Source organism: Cupressus sempervirens, chromosome 9, assembly GCF_028749045.1.
Source record: "Cupressus sempervirens isolate cs-2001-9-10 chromosome 9, ASM2874904v1, whole genome shotgun sequence".
Classification (NCBI taxonomy): Eukaryota; Viridiplantae; Streptophyta; class Pinopsida; order Cupressales; family Cupressaceae; genus Cupressus; species Cupressus sempervirens.
This window is the reverse complement of record NC_143126.1, coordinates 623,171,481-623,195,195: the sequence shown is the minus strand read 5'-3', so window position 1 is coordinate 623,195,195 and position 23,715 is coordinate 623,171,481. Positions and strand designations below refer to the sequence as shown.

The following is a 23,715-nucleotide window of genomic DNA, read 5'->3' as shown; positions in this document are numbered from 1 at the left end:
TTGATTCTATATCTTCTTGCCCTTGTCAATCTTTCTTACCTTAGCAACATACTCTCTTGTCAATTTGCGAAGGCACACTATTATTGTTTGGAGCCTCTTTGTATTTGGTCACATTTTTATCAAAGACCTGGGACTGCTCCAACCTAGGCGTAGGCATATTTTTATATCAAATTAGCTGATTTATCTTTATCTTGGCAGCTCGTGTCATATTGGCAGCTTAACCTGGTATATGTGTGTTTCATACTTTTGAAGGGAAGTACTACATCACTCATTGAGTATTGACAATGATATCTTTGACATTTATATTCAATATTCTTTTTTGCACTATTGCTGGTGAGTCGATATATGTTGTCGGGAGTATTGAAAGAGATACATTTTCATGAAGAACATTTGTGCTTTGATTTAGGCTAAATTTACTGGTATCTCTTCATCTACATTTTGTAGCAGTTGTGCACTTTAATGATAGTGAACTCTAATTGGTAACAATATTTTTTTGATAAAAAGCCATAACAAACTGGATTAAAGAAAAGGGTCTACAGAAAAAGTGATGGTATTGCCAGATATACTAGAAACGATGTCAAGATGAAAATGTCTTAAAATGTCATTGTATATTGGAAGGCCATCAGCATCAAAAGTAGGTCTTCGACTAAAACCTAGACAGATTCGTTGTTTGTTGTTCAGAATAATTCAAGAGCACGTAAAGAGAGGCCTTTGATTCAGCCATGTGGCTACTACTATTGTTTACGATGGGTCATTGCTGACCGCCATCATATTTACATAAATTCCATGCAGTGAGCTAATTTGGCAGATTTGCTAAGTATCTCTGCCGTAAATGAAAGTGCAAGGTTAATGAAACCCCAAAACGGAGGTATATCTAAGGGTCAAAGGTTCAGGCACAAGAATTGGATAGGAGATCAATCATCAAAACTGGAGACGACATCAAAAAGAAAAATGTGATTTTCTATTTTATTATACAAATCAGAGCTATCGTGTTGGGACGGGAAATATCTCGCTTGTGAGATTATATTGCTGATCATACATCAAGCCATTCATCTTTCAATTGGCATAAACATTTGGATTATTGTAACAATAATATTCTAATACATAGGTTGTGTTGTTTGAGCCTTTGAGGTATTCAGATTTTGATGGGGAGCATTACAGACAGATCATCAAACACTAAAGTGGGGAATAACATATTTGAGGCAGTTGAATGTCTTATGGTTTGAATCGTAGTTACCGCAAATGTCTCATAGGCAACATTGTTTAACGTTCTATCAGAGATTCCAATAATCTAATGTTTACTGATTTATTTTTGGATTGTGTTGATCGTTGCTTTGAAGGATAGTGAAAGTAATTAATAGCAGGAGAGTACATTTGGCATGGATATCATTTTATGGTGTGGCCCACTTCCTTAATGCAAGTAAAATAAATAAAAATATTCAAGCACAAAATCTCCATTTTGCCGCACAACTTTGGCATGATTGGAATCCAGGCTATTTGCAATCATAGGTTTCTGAAGTGTTGGCATATATCTTTCCCCCTTAACCATGAGCTTTCTGTGAGGAGTTAGATTTGCATAGAGTTGGAATAACAAGCATAGGATTCAAGGCATCATTCATCATATGTTTGACAATGCCGAATTATTTGCAAAAGGTTGTACATTGATGGGCACTAAATGGAGCAGTTCTGCAAGGTTCCAGTCACCACAAAACATTTCTTTTTGGAAAGAGCTCCAAAACATTTGGAGTTGGGATCGTATTTTACTAGCATCAAAGCTGGTAGATTATTTTGAGCACTCTTTGGCTGCATATGCATTGTTGGATTGCCTTCAGAATCCAGATACAGAACTTGAATTACGTCTATCTATTTTGGGGTCATTAGTTCAACTGGATGTTGGGAGTGATGTTTGGAAACACATTCTATTAAAATCTACTGAGTTGTTGATGGGCTCGAATGGTGAGCCTCTTGCGGTTGTGATGAGTTTGATCTTAAAAGTTGAATCTTAATGCCAACAACTACTTGAGGCAATGAGGGTTGTTTGTAGCAGATTAAAGAGTGGTAGTATCTCCGTGTGTTTAGATATTCTAATAACTGCATTTATTATTTGGGAAGATCGTCATTAAAGCTATGTTGAGAGAAATTGATTCAGATTTTAAAATTAGTGAGAATGATTTTGCCGCATCAATTGCTTTGTTTGTTGATAGGGAATGTGGACTTGCTACTGATCAGGTTCCAGAAACATGTGGGAGCGTGGCTGATGTGGAAATCCTTATATAATTGCTATCTAAACATCGGGAACATCATCTTATGATAGAAGCTTAGCATGTCATAATTATTACCCATTGATATTCTGTTACAATCTTACATGTTCTCCTTTCCCTCTACAAATGTTACATGTTTTCTGGGCTATCAAGATAATTGCTATACTAAATTTTTTGTTTTGTTTCCAGCCATGTTTTGTGAATTTTCAGGTACCTCCCTCAAAAGTTGTTTGTGACTAGACTTACTTTTGGTGTTCTAGATATCTTTTAGAAGTGTTTATTCTCTGTTAAAATACTTACTTTTGGTGTTCTAGATATCTTTTAGAAGTGTTTATTCTCTGTTAAAATGTATATTGGTCTGTCAGGTATGGATTAGATCATGGGATGTGTTTCTATTCACATTTGTGGTGGTTTTCTATGGAGTGAAGACTAATTGATAAAATTGAAATGGAGAAAACTATTTTCTGGATTAGGTTTCCCTTTTGCAAAAAGCATTATAAATGGCCATTGTTCTCATACTACGGTTTCTCTTTGCAGGTGAATGCTGCTCTGATTGAAACCCTAAAGAAGGGAACCAGCTTTGGTGCACCATGTGTGGCAGAAAATATTCTGGCAGAGATGGTTATAAAGGCAGTCCCTAGCATAGAGATGGTCAGGTTTGTCAATTCAGGAACAGAAGCATGCATGGGCATGTTACGTTTGGCACGGGCATTTACTCGGAGAGAGATGATAATTAAGTTTGATGGTTGTTACCATGGTCACGCAGATCCTTTCTTGGTGAAAGCAGGCAGCGGTGTTGCAACTCTTGGGCTCCCTGACTCCCCTGGTGTCCCAAAAGCTGCTACATATGAGACTCTTACTGCACCCTTCAATGATATACAAGCTGTAGAGAAACTGTTCAGTGAAAACAACGGACAAATTGCTGCTGTGATTCTTGAGCCTGTGGTAGGCAATTCAGGGTTTATTGTTCCGAAAAAGGGATTCTTGGAAAGGCTGAGGGAGCTTACAAACGCAGAAGGAGCACTTCTGGCCTTTGATGAGGTTATGACAGGCTTCAGAATAGCATACGGAGGCGCCCAAGAGTATTTTGGCATCATTCCAGATCTTACAACACTTGGGAAGATAATTGGTGGAGGACTTCCTGTTGGGGCATATGGAGGCAGAAGAGAAATAATGGAGATGGTAGCCCCTGCAGGCCCAATGTACCAGGCTGGAACATTAAGTGGAAACCCACTTGCAATGACTGCAGGTATAAACACTCTTCAAAGGTTGCAACAACCTGGTTGTTACGAGTACTTGGATAAAATTACCGGTCGTTTAGTACAAGGTCTGGTTGAAGCTGGGAGGAATGCAGGTCACGAAGTCTGTGGTGCACACATTAGTGGAATGTTTGGCATTTTTTTTACTGAGGGGCCTGTACACAATTTTACAGATGCTAAAAAGAGCGACACTGCCAAATTCGCAAGGTATTTTAGAGGCATGTTGGAAGAAGGTGTATACCTTGCTCCCTCCCAATTTGAAGCTGGTTTTACCAGTCTAGCCCACAGTGAACAGGATATAGATTTCACCATAGCTGCTGCAAGAAGGGTTTTTGAACGTATATGAAATCCTTGTGGAAATATAGGTTTAAATTGTTTTTTTTCAGTCTCCTTTGTCCCTACTTTTCTGTACTGTGAAGGAGCAAATGTCGGTCAGAATGCTAAAGTCACAATCATTAAATTTTATTTTATTATTATTGGAAACGGTTCTTATATTTGATAAGCAAGAGGCTTTTTTTAAGGTTCTACTTCTCATTACGAAGGCTGAGATTCCTAATAAAGTAATTGGTTTAGAACAAGTCGGAAAGCTGTTTTATGGCTTCAAGAATTGAGCAGCACTTACTAGGATAGGATGAAAACAAATACTAGTCTACGATTGAACTATGTGGTCTATTATGGATGTGGTATTTACAACATAGAAATAGTTAAAGAGAGCTCATGCACCCGAGAGTATAATTTCATCAGCCAATCATAAGAAGGCGTCAAAAACAGATATTTGGTTGAAGGCTATAATCTAGATTTTGAAGTTGTCTCAGCATAGTTTCCTTCATTGGTTATGCAGCATAAGATAACACAGAGGGTGACAATTCATATAAAAAACAAGATATGATAATTGATTGAACATTATAATTTCATAGCCATAATGAAATGGAAGAAAATTATATTAAAAAGTAATTGCAATGCTATTTATTCGGGAATAAAATTAGAATTACTTAATTTTCTAAAATGACATTAAAATATGGTTGCATATCTATTAACAAAGGAAATTCAAATTGAGGAATTATTATAAACATGAGAAAATTAAAATAATTTAATAAGTGGAAGGAGGTTTATTATATGTAAGAGAACTATTTGAAAAAAATTATATTTATTTGAAAAATATAATTATTATAACAAGTTTTTCCTAAAACTATTACATCAATATTATAAAATATTAATGCTATATCTTGTGATGTTGATTAAATAAAAAATATGCATACGAATTATTTATAAATATAATTTTTTTAAAAAAAAGCTCTTGTTTAAGACGTTTGTTAAATGTCTTCTCTTAAGACTGGAACTCTATATGTTTGCCTAATTTCTTTTAATGTCCGTAAGGATTTCAAAGGGGCACCCATGGTCATCGTTGTGTTCTCTTTTTGAGGCATGAATTTATGAATTTCTTTCAACCAACTATTTTAACAAAATTATCTCTCTTTCTACTTCGTTAAATTAATTATTATTAATATCAAATATTTATGAGAAAGTTAATAATGATAAATATATTTTTAATCTTTATTAGTAGCAAAAATTAAGGTGTTGACCCCTCACAGTTCAACAACCCAAGGGTATACAATCACAATTGATAAACATTAAAAGATGACTATAATGGAATTAATAAAAGATAATAATGGCCATAGGTCAATAACCTATGCACATGAAAGTTAGCACCATTCTATTGGGTACTATTAGTTAAAAGAGAACAAATTGATAAACTATCTAAAAACATACTAGCACAATCAAAGTTGTAGTGAAACTAGAATTCAAAGAGTCACTCTAGCTAGAACCAAGAATATAGAGGAAAGTCCTAAGAAATCGTGAGGGGTCCAAACCCTATGAGATTTAATATCACTGTCTGATTGATGCAACATATTGGACCAATTGTTGATGGTAAATTTAAACAAATCCATGTAGAGACATTCCTCTTGTACTCTTTGCCCAACATATTGTGTTGCAACAAATGTAGAGTTTGTTGAGTTGTGCATAACACTAAGATTGAATTTGGAGATGCTTCAAAGCTTCCTTTCAAAATCAGTCACTTTGTTCTTAAGACCATCCACCTCCTTATGAAAGCTTGCCAAATAAGTGGTGAAGCTACATCATAGGCAGAAATGATAGATTTCTCCTCATTGGGTGGCATATTGGTACTAAGATCAATAGGTTCATCCTTCATTTTTTTATAGGTACAAGTTGAGCATTGGACATAGATTTATTGTAGTTGTTACTATAACTGGTCTCCATATCAATATCCTTAATGTTGTTGATTTTCTTAGCCCCATCATCGACAACCTTAGTCCTTTTTTGTGTCTTTCTTAGAATTGTATTCCACAAGTAGCTTTTTCCTTTCTTTACAAAACTATTAGCCAATATATTAGATCTACAAGGGATATCATGCTCCTCCCTTTCCTCATCACCATATAAACTAACCTTCTGAACAAAGAATTTGGATTTCGGGTTGGGGGAAGAGTTCACACCTTGCCTCTTAGAGGTAGATGGTGAGGAATCTTTGTCCATTAGGCCAATCTCATGGGCAACAAAGTCAAAATTGAGAGTTTTAGTGATGCTCAAGCAGGAGGCAATTTTCCTAGCTCTTGTTTTTTCAATACCTTTTTTCTTAGTTTGGTCAGGCATGTCAATAATGCGAGTAGGTGGGGGGAACTGTGACATAAGGGCCTCATAGACAATGATGGGTTTAGGAGAGAAAATGAAAAGGTGAAAATTGGAAAGCCTAAAAATGAGACCTTTCTGGGTGTAAGTTGGTTTCTTATACTGATGGATATTGTCCTTGACCTTAGAGACAAAGTTCTTAAGTGAATTCAACATGAAAAATTAAAAAGAGAGATACAATAATTCCTAAAGCAATTAAGAAGCAACATATGGTAATAATAGTAAACTTTAAAATGCCCTTGCAATGTAAAATAACTCATAATAAATAATTTACCTTGTTCAAAGCAGAGGGTAGCTCCAACCTATCATATATGCCCTACCTCTTAATTGGAGCCTCATTTCCCATGAATAACATGTTAAGGTTATCATTGTCCACTATACTAGTCTTATTCCATTCTATACTCTCTGTAGAAAGCTACTAGCTTTAGCAATGACCTCTTCACTAGTTTCAAAAGGAATGCCCCCAAATGAAACCCTTATTTCATCCAAGGAACTAGCAAACTATGCAAAAACCCCCTCATCAAGTCTATCAATCCATCCTCCCTGCAAATGTTGCATATTCTTGAAGTCGTCTAATTGTCTCAACTCAATGGGGTTGTAGCTTCCCCCTATAATAGTAACAAAATACACATAGCCATCAACACTAAAGTGAGAAATGTAACTCTTGACACACCGAAGAAAAGTTGTGACCACTAAACAATTTTAAGGCAAGAAGAGTGGTTGTCTATCTAGTTGGGTGAATTCATTTAACCATCTTCTCTTAAAAATAGACTTATGAGAACTATAGCTTCCCACAAGGAGAAGTCTCTTCATTATGACATCCACAATGTACCTTTCATTACACATAAGATAGATTCAATGCATATTGTGAAAATCATGAAATTTTTAAACATACACTTGCTCCTAGGACTCCACAATAGATTGGGTTGCAGAAAGAAGAAATAGATCAATACTTGATACTATAAGGACTATGATGCTTGAAGGTAAGGTGCCTCATGTTCATTGGAGAGAAGCAGTTACCACAATAGTTTAGATGTTTAAAAGAGTATAGATTATACATGGTACAAGTAAAACTTCTTATGAACTTTGGTTTGGTTATTTACCATCAATTAAGTATTTTAGAATCTTTGGTAGCAAGTGTTATATCAGAAGAGGTGACAAAATAGGAAAATTTGATTCTAGAAGTAATGAAGGTATATTCCTTGCATATTCAACAAAAATAAAAGAATATATATGTTATAATCTAAGATTGAGAAAGATAATTGAAAGTGCTAATGTGAAAATTGATGATAGATTTTAGATACAAGAAAGGACAGTTGACTGATTCGAATAATGAAGCAAATCAAAACTAGAGTCAAGAATAAGAAAAATTCTTTGGGATTACTTCTAGGATCAAATTATTGGTAATGCAAGTAGTGGTGGGATGACTAGAGAAAGGACACAGGTGTTTGATGTTATGAGTTGAGCCTAAAAGTGTTGATGAATCTTGTAGAGATGAATCATGAGTTGAAGCAGTACAGGAAGACTTGGAACAAATTTAAAAGAACAATACATGGGAATTGATTCCTAGGCCTAAAGATTAAAAATGTTATAGGAACCGAGTAGATATTCAAGAATAAAATGAATGAACAAGGTGAAGTTGTGAGAAATAAAGCGAGATTACTTTGTAAAGGGTACTTGTAAAAGGAAGCCATACATTTTAAGGAGACATTTTCTTGTATGGTCAGAATTGATGCAATAATATTAATTTTTAGCTTATACAACTCATAAGGACTTTAAGGTCAATTAGATAGATGTGAAGTATGCATTCCTAAACATTGAACTTGAGGAAGAAGTGCACATAGAGAAAACTAATGAATTTCCTTTGATGGAACTTGAAGATATGGTATGCAAGTTGAAGAAAGCATTGTATGTCTTAGCTGAAGATATGGTATGCAAGTTGAAGAAAGCATTGTATGTCTTAGCTTGAAGCAAATTCTAAGAGCTTGGTATGCAAAATTGAACTTATATCTTTTACAACTTTTTCAGTAAAGGTAGTGTAGATAGAAATTTGTATTTGAGAACTAATCTTGAAGGTATTTTGATACTGAAGTCTTTGTTGGTGATATCATCTTTAGTGGCAATGATGAAAGGAGTAACAAGTTTTTTGAAGAGATGAAGAGTGAACTTGAAATTTCTATGATAGGAGAAATGGATTTCTTTCTTGGTTTGTAAATAACACAAAATAAGGACAAGATTGTTATATCACCAACTAAGTATCTTAAGGACTTGTTGCCAAAGTTTCACTAGTAAATTTGAGCCTATTTTTTGACGAGCATTGGTCGATATTTCGATGCTCAAAGGTCAACAAATATTGTTGCTATGATTTCATCAAAATTTTGACTTAATCTAGGGCTGTTGATATATTGATCGACTACTCAGTCAAAAATCATCCCAATCTCTGTCATACATTAGCATTAGACCAATAGTACAAAATGTCGAAAGTTTGACAATTATGAAATTGTTATAGACAACCATTCTAGTTGAAAGATCAACATTTAGGAAATTTCTATTGATGAGCTTTCCATGCCCTCAACAAAAAGCAATGTCAAAATATCAACAACATTGAGATTTTTATTGACAAGTTTTTCATGCAATCGACAATAGGCGTCGTCAAAATAGCAACTATTAGGAGTCAAAATTTTGACAACCATAGTTTAAAAAATAAAATAAAATAGTCTATGATTAGATCGAATTGTATATTCACCAAATATGTTGTGATTTCTTATCATTGTATCAAGCATGGATGACTATAATATTGCCACTAAATGGGCTCACTGTATTAGGCTAATAAAATTCATATGAGTCCAAACCCTTGGTTCCTATTGAGTTGGGAATCATATTATTGTTACATATGTTATTGGTATATCATAGTCATCAATAGTACTGTTTGGTTAAGGCAATTAACCTATGTATATTGTGCCTTGTTTCATCCAAAATAGTGAAGATGAATAGATAAGACTACAACAATGAAGCTAAATTGTGCCTTTTTGTGCTTCATTGTTGATCACTAACTGATTCTTTTGTTTGCTTCATTGCCAATACTCCACAAACCCTTCAATCATGGGGTTTGGCTTCCATCTATCTATGAGTTCATTTCAACTCCTTTAGTTGTGTTCATCTTGTTTAATCTCTCTTCTATCAGCCTCAACACAACCTGATCTCTTTTGTTCAGCCTTTTGGCTCATCCTCTCTCCTTATCGATTTGCTCTCTTTCATAATTCACATCCAATTCTTTTATCATTAAGAAATGGATAATTATTTTTTACCACAATGCTACATTTATGAGTTTAATCAGGATTTCAATGTAACATCTAGATGAATGAATTATAATTCTCTAGGGATGCCCAAAAGAGGAACCAAAAGGAATTGCCTCTACATTATTGCAATATCGAACAGTACAACACTTTTTAACTTCTCTACTTCTACCAAAAAAGAGCACTCACAAGCACATCCACATTGTCTATTTCTTAAAAGGGTTTAACAAAGGTTGACCACAAGTAAAAAAAAGAGAGTGTTTATGACAGTCTATTGTCAAATAAAGTGAAATATTTATGAGTAGTTAAAATATGATCTAGCCAAGTGTTCTACTAAAGAATGTTGCTTTGAATAAGTAGACGTTTCTATCAGGATTCAACTGTTCAAATTATAAGTCAAATTCGTTGACCCAATTTTCATAAATAGAAGTTCAAATGAACCACATGAACTCATCTTTGATAAGAATGAATAGTCCACTATAGTAGTCTTTGTTTGAGTGACATCCTTTACCCCTTGAGCATCAATTAGATGTAGTAAGTGCTAAATGACAAACTTTCAAAGCAGAACCTCTCCCGATGCTTCTCTCTAAGGACATTCTTATCAAAGTCCACCACATCTGCTGATTTCTTTGGCCTTCATGATAATTCATGCTCTAGCAATTTCTTCCAACCTAGCCCTTGTTAAGACCCGTATGACTATTCCCACAAGGAGAAGACCTTGGAAACTGTTGGAGCTACCAACACACCCCAATACCTTGAAGGCTTCATTCCATGAAGAGAGAGAGAGAGAGAGATCTAATGGAATTCATAAAATGGGATACTAAGTTGGAAGTTAAGGGAATGAATCAAGGTACAACACATTTACCACATAAGCCAGCCTAGGTTGATTTTCATGGTTCATGTCAATGTGTTATTTTGTTTCTCGAATGTAGCTAGATACCTAATGGTTGATAATTGAACAATTTGATTTATTATTTTTTAATTACACTTGATATTTCAGATGTATTGGCTCAAATTAATTCTGTAGAAGATAACCAAGCCAATGGTTTGATTTCATGCACCCAATTTAAAACATTTCTATCAAGCCCTAGCTTAACATGAACAATTAGGTTAAAGTGTTGTTTGTAAGTGTTTGTGTTGTAGGAGTGAGATTGGTTCTTGGTATTTGGGGAAGTGAAAGTGTTGCACTTGAGTAGGTTAAATCAACCAAAAAAGTTTCTAAGTTCACAACCTACCCTTATTTTAGAGGAAAAGTTGCTAAGAGAGACCTAGTTGGAAAGAAGGCTAAAAGCCACAAAATTGCAGTTTGTGTGTCCAAAATTTGCAAGGAGTTTTGATTGTTAGTATTTGTGATAAATCCATCATTTGAAAAAGTATAGAGTGCCCTTAGACTTGAGTCATCACTTTGAGTGTTGTTGTGACTATCATGGAAGACAAACCCTAGGAGTAAAAGGGAAACCTAGGAAAAGAAAAGTGAAAGTTTGAATTAATATTGGAGTTTCATATTTAGTGTACATAACAGAAACTTGAGAAGAATCAGGATGAATAAAAATCTTCTTGAAATAATATATTTTGGTAGCTTCTTCCAACTTGGCCTGTGTTAGTAAGAAAGTATCTATTCACCTTGTCATTTTAAAAATATCTTGCACATATTGCAATCTAATTTCTTTTTACCAATGAAAACTAAGATTGCTATGAAAGAGTAAGTGAAACAAACATTCTCAGAAGCAACACATGACTCACCACACATTCTTTGATATATCGATTAAAGACATGATTACATGCAATGATGGTTCTTTCAACATATCTATGGGGAGAGTGATCGATCCCTGTCATTTAAAAAAAGCAATCCAACCATGTTGGAGACTTCAAATTTTGAGCATCCCCATCTACAATAATGACAATAATGCCTATGAGAGACAATAATGATATGATACAAAAATAAGTTATAACTAGAATCCTTTTAACAGGGAAATTAAAACCATACTTGTTTTAACTAGATCATAAATTAATAAAAGGGATTGTTAGTGCAGTAACAAACCTCAAGTATCAATATTGTCAAACTTGGGCACTCCAGCTTAAGTTTATCAGTTCTGCTGCTCAGTACCCTGCAACCAAAAACAACAAAATCATGATCTATTAGCATTATAACAACAACTTGGAGAAAACTGAGCTCAACATGTTACCAATATGGGTGCAATTAGCAGAGATCAATTTTAGTGAATGAAGGCATGAAACATTTCAACGAAGGAAACAAAACATTACTTTTAACAACATCAAAATGTAGAATGTAGAAATAGTCAAAAAGGAACTTAGCGATAGAATGTAAATAGTAAAGAATCATTATCTATAGCCACTTAAGCATCCATATGTCTTTGGTTTCTCTCCCTCTCATTTAAAATAGGATTCAACCACTCTAAATCGAGAATGTGTGTGCAACAATGTTCCATATGCATGGACAATAGGCAGAGTTGAAAAATTGCAACACATTTACTTTAATGACCTATATAAAAAATGCAACCATGTTGCATTTTTTAGCTCTACCTATTGTCCTATGCATATCAATTGAGATTGCATATTGACCTAGGGCCTCCTTCTGCATTGCCTAAAACTAAGATAGATGAAACAAATTGATGCAGGGGCCACACCACCCTACCAACTCATAACCAAAAATGCAACAATATGGAGAAAAAGAGATGAAATGCTTCCCAAGAAATTTTATTATACTTGAAAATCCTTACAACATCCACAAGATGATATCATAGATATGACTTCTTCAAAAAGAAGTTTACAAATTCTTCACGCCAAGAGCTTCACTAAGAAGAACTTCCCAACTAAGAGCCTTCACCTCCAAAGCTTCCACCCAAGAACTTCTACTTGAAGAGCTACACTGTAAGAGCTTGCACACCTTGAAGCTTGACCTTCCAAAGATTGATTAGAAATGCTCATATGCCTTGCTTAAATAGGCACTTACCACCCAATGCATGATTTACCACAACCTTCTAGAATTCCATCTACACAATATCCACAACCTTTTAGGATTCCACCTACACAATATCCACAACCTTCTAGAATTTCACCTACACAACTCGGTAAATGGAATGACAACCATTTTTATTTTATTTTTCTATTACACCACCTATGCATTTCGAAAATAGAGATTCTTTTTTTTCTTTCTTTTCTCCTTTTTCCCCTTTTTTATTTTTTTAATTATTTCTCCTCTAATTTTTGTCACTTTCTCTCTAGTCCACAATTTTTATTTTATTTATTTATTTTTATTTTAAATTTTACTTTCAACATGCCCCTTTTATTTTGGATGCAAGATGCTCCTGCATCACAAATTAATCCAAAATATAGATTTATAGAACAAGTGATATGTAATAATGACCCAAATTGTAAAACCATTGGCCTGAGTTGCATATATAAGCCATCATGGTCAAACTAGACAAGGGGGTAAGGGTATAATTTGGTGTTCTTAGGTGTTGGGAACATTTTCAAGTCATATTGGACCTATTATATGAGGTTTGAAATGGTTTGGGTGCAATTCGTTGTAAAATGTAAAAAGTTTTCAATGTTGCTTGACAAAATTATCAACATCTAAATGCAATCTCCTTAAAAATGCAATTGGGTCTAAGAAGCAACACATGACTCACCACACATTCTTTGATATATCGATTAAAGACAGGATTACATGCAATGATGGTGCTTTCAACATTTTTATGGGGAGAGTGATCTATCCCTTTCATTTTACAAAAGCGATCAAAAGTAACCATGGCCAGTAGAGCCATTTAAATGAAGTTTGAATAAAAAACATATCAAAATGTTCAAGGTTACCAATATGGGTGAATAGGCCTAACAAGGGCTAATAGATGGTGACGGTTTGCCTCACAATAGGTGTGTGATAATCATGCTCAAGGAATTACGTAGGAATAGTATATTCAATCTAAGGATTATTCTCCCTACCATGAGGTGCATTTAATTTCTCAACCTAGGGACGTATACTTGAAATGTTTGACACAGTATGTGCACTAGGCTTCTTAAAGAGTCATTTCTCTTATGCTGTAGGAAAGTCAAATGCAAGGAAACAACCTACACTAGTGCTGTAGGAAACTAACAAATTTAAATCTTCACTGAAATAAATACTAGAAATGCAATTAAATGCTAACCTATATTCCAACTCAGACCATTCATTATAACTATTCTCACAGATGTTGTAGAAACACTCACAAAGTATGATGCTATAGGAAGAAACTTACAAATTCTACTTGAAATACTGAAAATGTTGGAAGTAAATCTACACTACTCTAGTCTAATCTACCTCCCAAGTGAGCCCCCTTGGTCAACTTCTTCTAAGCTACTGACATAGAATGTAAACCAAGGATTATTTCATTATGTTCCAAAATTCCTTACATGAGAACAATACATAAAAACTGTGAAAAAATTTCACCATGAAAGTCAACAGTTTCTTTTCATAAACTTTTTCCAACTTCTAAAATTATTGATCCAATCACTATATATAGAGGATCGACACTTATTTTGAAACAAAAATAAATTGATTGCAAATTTGCCAGAGAAAAAGAAGGAAACATAATAGTTCATGATACAAACAATAAAGTATAAATAACCAAGTCAACACAATAGTAAACGTAGAGCAAATATAGCAACTTTTCATTCCTGCATTCATGAAATAATGACTCCTCCTTTGTAGCAGACATGTCCTCTAATATTGTTATGATTCTTCCATCTCTACCTTCTTTCCTATCAAGTTATTTATGATGCAAAAACATTTGCAAACAAGAATAATCAAATTAAATTCAAATATTAGAACACACATTTTGATGATTATATGAAATACTACATTATATATATAATATTGGCAATAGATGACATATAGGTTAATGGTTCTATCTGGACTTAATCACAGGTTCAGCTAAACACAAGTTCACAAATGTCTTAGCAATATGAAAACAAAGTATTTTAAAATTATCATAAAATAGAGGCAATAATTAGCCTCATCATCTACACCCTAATAATTTTGATGCTTGTCCTCAAGAATTATACTTCTTTGCCATGGCTCTGAAATATTCCACAATAGTCTTCCCCTGCTTCCCACTTCTGAAATTGTAGAAATATCCTCTAGTGCATCTCCAATGTTCACCTAAGTGTTCTTCAACCAATGGGTCTAGTCTGGTAGCATTATTTTCATACAAAGGCCAACGAAGGGTAGGAGGCTGAAAGGTTAATGACATCTATAAATCTTTTATACTTTTCCTTCCCAATTGCATATATTTAGCCACCCCATTAACTGCTGCCTCATAATTGATAGGTTTATGTGGTTCAACCTTTTTGAAAGCTTCTGGCAGTCGATTCCATCAATTTCTAAGCCCTGCAATTGCTCTTTGCTGTGCAAAATTTGGAAGTGTTTGGTATTCTCTATAAACCTTTTCCCTTTTTGCAAACACTTTCTCCTTGATTTCTAGTTTTGGTCTCCCACAGTTTAATCTAAACCAATCCCTCAAAAGGTCATAAGGCTTATGAGATTCAACCCATAGTGGTAATGGTTTATACTTCTCAAGTTGTCTATAGGTATCCAACTACCTATCATAATTTGCCTCATTATGCATCCAGGACATTAAAGATCTAAGGTGAATATCCCCTATGTAAAGCAGAGGGTTCCACTTTGTCTCATGTGGAATTATGAAATTATACAAATAGAGTTCACACAAAAAATTCTTTTGCCATGAAGGAAAAGTCTAGTACACATTATAAAAATCTTGAGCATTTTTAAATTAACAATCAATATCTCTTATTGTCATCATTAATTGAAATAAGAGAAACCATTCCTTCAAACAAATGACATACACTCTTGGTGGTGGTCTACAGGCCATTACCTGGTCAACTAAATTTAAAGCTTTATTCATCTGCTATTTCTATTTCTCAAGTTGCTCTTTCAATGATTCAATTTTCTCATCTCTATCAAATATTACCTTCTACATTTGATCTCTTTCTTGGCCCCACAAAGCTTTTTGAAAAATAAAATGATTGTATAGACCAAATAATATCAATTGAATTGTAGATGAAGGAAATTCTTGAGCCTTAGATTTCATCTTTTGTTCTTTGGCAACTTGCTAGAAATGTTGGGTGTACCAAGAGGATTTATAATGTTGGAAATCTGATTGAAAAGATCATTGTTGAAGAAGGAAGATTGTCTGCAAAGAGGGAGATTGTTGATTTCAATCATTGTTTTGTCATTGATGTCAAACCTGCTATTTGTTGGAATGAAAATTGCTTATAAGATCCAAGTACTATCACTTAGTTGATTGATGAAGAGGATTTAATCAACAAGATGTAACAAAAGTACCTAAGGGAAAGGTTGAGTTATGGTTTTGTAATGAAGTGTACAGATCAGTTAAGACAATGGTAAAATGATGTATTGATAATACACTTGAAGATACAGAGGTTGGCCACACTTATAAACTTTAGAAGTATAAGTTGTAACAAGGCTGTCTACAAAGCTTGACTAAGTTTATTAGTGAGCACTGAGCAAGCTAGTTCATGCTGAGTAGATTTTTAGTTAGTGCTGAGCAAATGCAAAATCTAGTGTGTGCCGAGTGAAACAAAAGGAGTTGAGCAAGTTCAGGTGCCAAGCAAGTAATAGGTGTTGAGCATCATAAAAACTTAGTGGATGCTGAGTGAATCCATAGTAGGTGCCAAGCATCAGTAAAATGTAGTTGGTGTCGAGTAACACAGTATGTGCCAAGCACCAAAATTTTAATAGTGCCGAGTTGCTACGTTATTTGAAAAGTCAAAGATTTTCCAAATCTGAGTCAACAAGTTTGTTACCTTGAATTTTGTGAACTACATGGAGGATAAGGATGATGAGTTGGTGGCACAAAATTTTAGATAAACCATTTTTGGGCAAATTCAGGAGGATTCTTCATGATGTTTTTAGAAGGAACAAGATATGGGGTAGATGCATTGAATCCTACCTAATCCATTCGATCTAAAATTAAAAGTAGGAAGATTCGAGAAGGAAAAATATTCCAAACTTCTATTTAAGGAGTCATAGGCCAAGAAGCAAGAGTGGCTAGGTCAAAGTTGTTGAAGGGTGTAAAGGAGAAGGCATCGAGAAGAAGGAAGAACATAGCACAGAGACTCTACTTTGTTAAGTGGCCATATAGGAGATTGCACTAGTACATCAAGAATGGAGACTCAAGGAGACAAAGCTTGAAAGGAGGACAAGCTATCATAGCTGAAGAGACTGAAATCCAGGCAATGTTGTGAGCTAAACAGAGATCTAAAATCTGCAAGTTAAGTTATGAGTTGTATCAGGTCAAAAGCCCTTGTTGTTACTCTCTAACAATTGTATCAGTTAGGGTAAAATCTTATGGACTTAGGTTGGTTTAACAATAATTTGTAAATCCTTTAACAGGGTGGCATTCCAATTGAATGTTCTAAACTACTCTAACAAGGCCCACTTCTAATAGGGTGGTTAAATCCTTTAACTAGGTCACATTTAATAGTGTGATGTAGCCTTTAATAGGGAAAGCCTTTCATAGGGCATCACTTCAGAAGAGTGAGAATTGAGTAGTATGTTACTAGTGGTTTTTCCCAAATTATGTTTCCATGTAAATCATTGTGTTATGTGTTGAATCTTCATGTGTTATTCTTGCATGTTGATTTTCAGTAACTTGCTAAGTAGGAAAGTTTAAGCTTGGATGCATAAATAGTTTAATGGGCTCACTTTACTTGATGAAAAAGTTTTATTTGGCCATTTGGACTTTGAATAACTGATTCACCCCCCCCAGTTATTCTAAAGCATTTCTAACAATTGGTATTAGAGCCATCTATTGATTTGGTTTAAATTTACTAGAAGCAAGAAGATCAAAGATGTCCAAGAGAGAAGTTTCTAAGCTCAACAGAGATAACTTCACTGCATGTCAAAATTTGATGAAGTTGCACCTTGGATCAATAAGTGATCATGCACAAACCTCAATTGAAGTAAAACATGTTGATCTAGTTGTACCCACTACAGAAGATATGAAGAAAAAGAAGGAGCACAATCAAACAATGCTAGGGATTGCCTTTGCTCCCAATTATGCTAAATTTGATGACATCAAGGGATGTGACTCTACATTCCAAATATAGAAATCCTTGACTGATATGTATGGAGGAGATCAAAATGTTCAAAGAGAAAAAAGAGAAAGCCTTAGAGGAAAGTTTGATGACATGAAAATGGAGGAAGGTGAGAAGGCTGCTCAATATGCCTCTAGAATGAAAGAAGTAGTTAGGGCAATAAGAAATTTGGGTGGTCATTTAGAAGATGATACTATCAATAGAAAATTCTCAAGAACCTTGCTCCCCATCTATGCTATTAGAGTTTCAACCATACAAGAATTAAGATGTGTAATAGAAAACCAGGTATAGTAGGAAGACTCACTATAACTTTTGAAGGTATAGTAGAAAGACTCACTGCATTTGAGTTGTCCAACTTAAAAAAATATAGACCTGAAAATCTTGAATCTACTTTCAAGGCTAAGTTATCATTGAAAGACACTAAGGAGGTGAAACCAAAGAAGAAGAAGAAAAAGGTAAAGTATGCATCCAGTGATAACAACACAAATGAAGAAGACGTGGAACAATTGGAAGCATTGCTGGCTAGAAGATTTCACAAAGGCAAAGGTAAGTTCAAAGGTAAGCTTCCTATCTTTTTTTTTAATTGCAACGAAGTAAGACATATTGCAACAAGATGTACATAGAAGAATAATTACAAAGAAGGCAACAAGAACAAGAACAAAAGAGAAGATGATAACAAAGATTATGAAGACAAAGACAAAAAGTGTTACATTGTTGAAGAAGAGGATTTTGATGAAAATGATGATGACGTAGTCTATTTAAACATGAAGGATGAGTCATATGAAGATGAGGCAACAACACTGGTAACCTATGTGAAAAAAATGACAAATGGTTCATAGATAGTGGATGCTCACATCACATGACAGGAGACAAAAGTAAGTTTGTTACCTTTACTCAATATGATAGAAATAGTGTTAGATTTGGAAATGATGCTCTATGTCAAATCAAAGGAAAAGATTCTATTAAACTTATAGAAATTTTTTTATGTGATAATGCATATTATGTTGAAGGATTGAACTACAATTTGTTGAGTGTGTCACAATTAGGCAACATAGGTTGCAAAGTGGAATTTGGAAACAAATCTGCCAAAATCTATGACATTGATGAAAATTTGATAGGAAAGGGTGAACAAACTAGGAGTAATCTATTTTACCTAGATATGGAAGATGCATCTAGTTTTATTGTTAGATTTGATGATGTATGGTTATGGCATAAAAGACTTTGTCATGTTAACTTTGATAATCTGATTAGCATTAGTAAAATGAAGAAAATAAGAGGTTTGCCTAAATTAAAGAAGCCTGAAAATACAATGTGCAAACAATGTCAACTAGGAAAGATGACCAAAATAAGTTTCAAAAGCAAAACCTACACTTCCTAAGAAGTACTAAAGTTAGTGCATACTGATTTATGTGGCCCAATAGAAGTGCAAAGCTACCAAGGAGACAGATACATAATGTTGTTTGTGGATGACTACTCTAGGATGATGACTGCCATGTTCTTAAAACAAAAATATGATGCATTTCAAATGTTTAAGTGGTATTTGGCCAAGGTTGAGAAAGAAACAGGAAAGAGTCTGAAGTGCCTAAGATCAGACGAAGGAGGAGAGTTCACATCAAAAGAGTTTGAGACATTTTGCACTGAAAAAGGAATTAAAAGACAAACATCAGCACCAAGAACTCCACCTTAGAATGGTATTGGAGAAAGAAGGAATAGATCAGTGATAAATTGTACCAAAACATTAATGGTGAAGAAAAATGTTACTCTGAAGTATAGGAGAGAGGCTGTAAGTACAACTATCTACACCCTGAATAGAGTACAAGTCAAGAAAGGTACAAATGCATCACCTTTTGAATTATGGTATGGTCACTCACCCAATGTAAAACATTTCAAAGTATTTGGTTGTAAATGCTATGTTCTTAAAGATTCTAGAAATGACAAGTTTGATGCAAAGAATGATGAAGGCATATTCCTTGGATATTCCACTAGAAGTAAAGCATATAAGCGTTTAAATACTAACACTAACAAGATTGTGGAAAGTGCAAATGTAAATTTTGATGAACATGCAGAAGCTCAAGTTGATGAAATCAATAAACTAGATGAATACAAATCCTTTGTATACTTCTATGAAGGGATGGCTATTGAAGAAGAAGCTACCAATCAGGTTGGGAATTAGTAACAAATTTCAGTATTAGCCGAATCACAACCAGTAAATGTCGAGCTGCATTTAAAAGTTGAGTTGTAGAATAAAGATAATGTACATTCTAATTCTAAAATTAGTACACATGAAAGAGATGATGAAATATTTGAAAGAAATGTGCATAGTGACTTTGAAGCTGAAAGATCAAAAATGGAAAGAAGGACAAAACCAAGACTGTCCAAGTATGTGAGAAGACATCACCCTACTAAAAAAATCATTGGTGAAGGGGAAGCAATGCCAATAACAAGGAATAGACTAAGAAATGAATCATGTCTGCTGAGCAAGATTAAACCCAAAACATTGAAAGATGTGCTACAAGATGATAATTGGCATAAAGCTATGGAAGAAGAGATAGATCAGATAGAGAAGAACAAAACCTGGACCTTAGTTCCAAGACCAGTTGATAAAAATGTGATTGGTACCAAATGGGTATTTAGAAACAAGCTAGATGAGAATGGTGAGATCACAAGAAATAAGGCCAGACTAATTTGCAAGGGTTATGCACAAGAAGAGGGACTAGACTATGGGGAAACATTTGCCCCTGCTACAAGGATGGAAGGAGTGAGAACACTACTTTCATATGCTGCCTACAAAGGTTTCAAAGTCTACCAAATGGATGTAAAATCTACCTTTCTGAATGGTATACTGGAAGAGGAAGTCTACATAGAACAACCAAAGGGATTTGTTGATAACAACAACAAGGATATGGTTTACAAACTACATAAAACACTCTATGGTTTGAAGCAAGCACCTAGAGCATGATATGAGAAACTACACAAATATCTTGTGAAGATTGGATTTGAGAGAATAGATGACAACAAGAAACTGTATATCAAGGCAGAAAAAGGCAATGATATTCTGATATCTAAAATCTTTCTTGATGATATAATATTTGGAGGAAACGATGCCCTATGCAAAGATTTTGCTGATCAAATGAAACATGAGTTTGAAATGTCAATGTTTGGGAAAATCAATTTCTTTGATGGATTGCAAGTACACCAACATAAACATGGCATATTTGTGACCCAATCAAAATACATTAAGGAGATATTCAAGACATTTGATTTAGAAGATTCAAAACTAGTTAGTACACCAATGGTAACAAGACATAAGTTATCCAAGAATGATGAGTTAGTTGAAGTAAATCAAACAATGTATAGATCAATGATTGGAAAGTTACAGTATGTTGTGCATAGTAGACCAGACATTGCATTAGCTATTGGAATAGTGGCAAGATTTCCACTAACTCAAGAGAAAATCATCTAATGGCAGTAAAAATAATATAGAGGTACCTAAAAGGAATAGATGACTTTGTATTATACTACAAGAGGAGTGAAAAGTTTAAGTTGAAAGCCTACACTGATGCCGACTAGGGAGGTAATATTGATGACAGAAAAAAGTACCAATGGAGGAGCACTTTTATTAGGTAAAAGATTGGTTACTTGGACTAGCAAAAAGCAAAGTTGCACCTTACACTCCACAACAAAAGCTAAATCTGTTGTTGCTGCTATCAACTGCACCAATATTGTATGGATCAAAAATTTATTGCAAGGTATGAAGGAAGAGATGACAGAACCTATGATACTCTATTGTGATAACACAAATGCCATCAAAATATCAAAGAATCCTATGATGCATGCCAAAACAAAGCATATTGTAATTAAGTATCACTACATAAGAGAATTGGTAGAAGACAAGCAAGGATGGAATATGTCAACTCAAAGGAACAAATTGCTGATATCTTCACAAAAGCACTTCCTAAAGATGCATTTGAGTATCTTAGAAGTAAGTTAGGGGTGATACCCCTATCCAAGGTTGTTTGAGAAATAAGAAAATTACCCTACATCAAGCGAATTGTATGTTTAAATTTTACAAATTGATACAGAGGATACTTTAGGTTTTTGCCTGAAGTAACTAAAGTGTTGAAGTTTCAAATTAGTCACAATCAAAGTGACAAAGGGAGACATTGAAGTTCTTGAAGATGCTATACTTACATGTTAAGATGCTAAAATAATATGTCTTTGGCATTGTTGTCAAAGAGGGAAGCATAGTAGAAACTGATCAAATCTACAGAATCAAATGGACAAAGGGAGAAGTAGCTGATACTAGAATAGTAGAAACTGATCAATTCATATAGAGGAAGAAATACTGTGGAGAGGGAGAAATGGCATGGCACATTTAAAGAAACAGAATGTAAGAGGGAGAAATAGTAGTTAAGAAGAGAAAAGTTGATCAAAGTGGTAAGCGACAAAAAGGAGGGAGTCATAGAGGAATTGATTAGACATGTAAAAGGAGAAGAAATAGTAGAAAGGAAAGAGAAAGGAAACAAAAACAACTAAGAGGGAGAAGTAGAAGCAAAGAAATCAAGATAGAAGATAAGAGAGGGAGATGTGAAGTTTATGAAAATAGAAATGGTAACAAAATTTCTTTTTGGCATTTGATTTATTATTTTAACCTAGTTATCATTTTGATAACTTGGTTGATTAGTTTGGTTTGCCATCAATGCCAAAGAGGAAGATTGTTGATTTCAATCATTGTTGTCACTGATGTCAAACCTACTATTTGCTAGAATGACAATTTCTTATAAGATCTAAGTAGTATCACTTAGTTGATTAATGAAGAGGATTTAATCAATAAGATGTAACAAAAGTACTTAAGAGAAAGGTTGAGGTATGGTTTTGTAATGAAGTGCAAGGATCAATTAAGACAATGGTAAAATGATGTATTGATAATACACTTGAAGATACAGAGGTTGGCCACACTTAGAAACTTTAGAAATATAAGTTGTAACAAGGCTATCTACAAAGCTTGACTAAGTTCATTAGTGAGTCCCGAGCAAGCTAGTTCATGCCGAGCAGATTTTCAGTTAGTGCTGAGCACATGCAAAATCTAGTGTGTGCTGAGTGAAATAGAAGGAGCCGAGCAAGTTCAAGTTCCAAGCAAGTAATAGGTGCCAAGTATCAAAAAAACTTAGTGGATGCTAAGTGAATCCATAGTAGGTGCCGAGCATTAGTAAAACATAGTTGGTGCTAAGTAACACAGTATGTGCCAAGCACTAGAATTTCAATAGTGCCGAGCTGTATTATTATTTCCAAAGTCATAGATTTGCCAAATCTAAGCTGACAAGTTTGTTACCTTAAATTTTGTGAACTAGATGGAGGATAAGGATGATGAGATGGTGGCACAAAATTTTAGGTAAACCATTTTTGGGCGAATTCAGGAGGATTTTTCATGATGTTTCTAGAAGGAACACAATATGGGGTAGATTCATTGAATCCTACCTAATCCATTCAATCTGAAATTAAAAGTAGGAAGATTCAAGAAGGAAAAGTATTCTAGACTTCTATTTAAGGAGTCACAGGCCAAGAAGAAAGAGTGGCTAGGTCAAAGTTGTTGAAGGGTGTCAAGGAGAAGGCATCGAGAAGAAGGAACAATAGAGCACAAAGACTCTACTTTGTTAAATGGCCATATAGGAGATTGCATTGGTACATCAAGCATGGAGACTCAAGAAGAAAATCCTTAAAAGGAGGACAAGCTATCAGAGCTAAAGAGACTGAAAGCTAGTCAATGTTGTGAGTTGAATAGAGATTTGAAATCTGCAAGTTAAGTTATGAGTTGTATCAGGTCAAAAGCCCTTATTGTTACTCTCCAACAATTGTATCAGTTAGGGTAAAATCTTATGGACTTAGGTTGGTTTGACAACCATTTGTAAATTCTTTAACAGGGTGGCATTCCAAGTGAATGTTCTAAACTCCTCAAACCAAGCCCACTTCTAATAGGGTATTTAAATCCTTTAACTAGGTCACATTTAACAGTGTGTTTTAGCCTTTAATAGGATAGGCCTTTCACAGGGCATCAGT

General features: G+C 34.4%; 1 protein-coding gene across 1 annotated transcript in view; it reads left to right on the top strand.

Annotated features, from left to right (window-relative positions):
* LOC149540249 (glutamate-1-semialdehyde 2,1-aminomutase, chloroplastic-like) overlaps positions 1–4,098 on the top strand; it is a 77,846-nt gene extending 73,748 nt beyond the window's left edge. The window contains exon 3 of the mRNA XM_089801393.1: positions 2,799–4,098. Within this exon, the coding sequence (XP_089657519.1) occupies positions 2,799–3,866 (1,068 nt within the window). The 3' untranslated portion in view covers positions 3,867–4,098. The remainder of the gene's footprint in view (positions 1–2,798) is intronic.
* Positions 4,099–23,715: the final 19,617 nt, after the last annotated feature.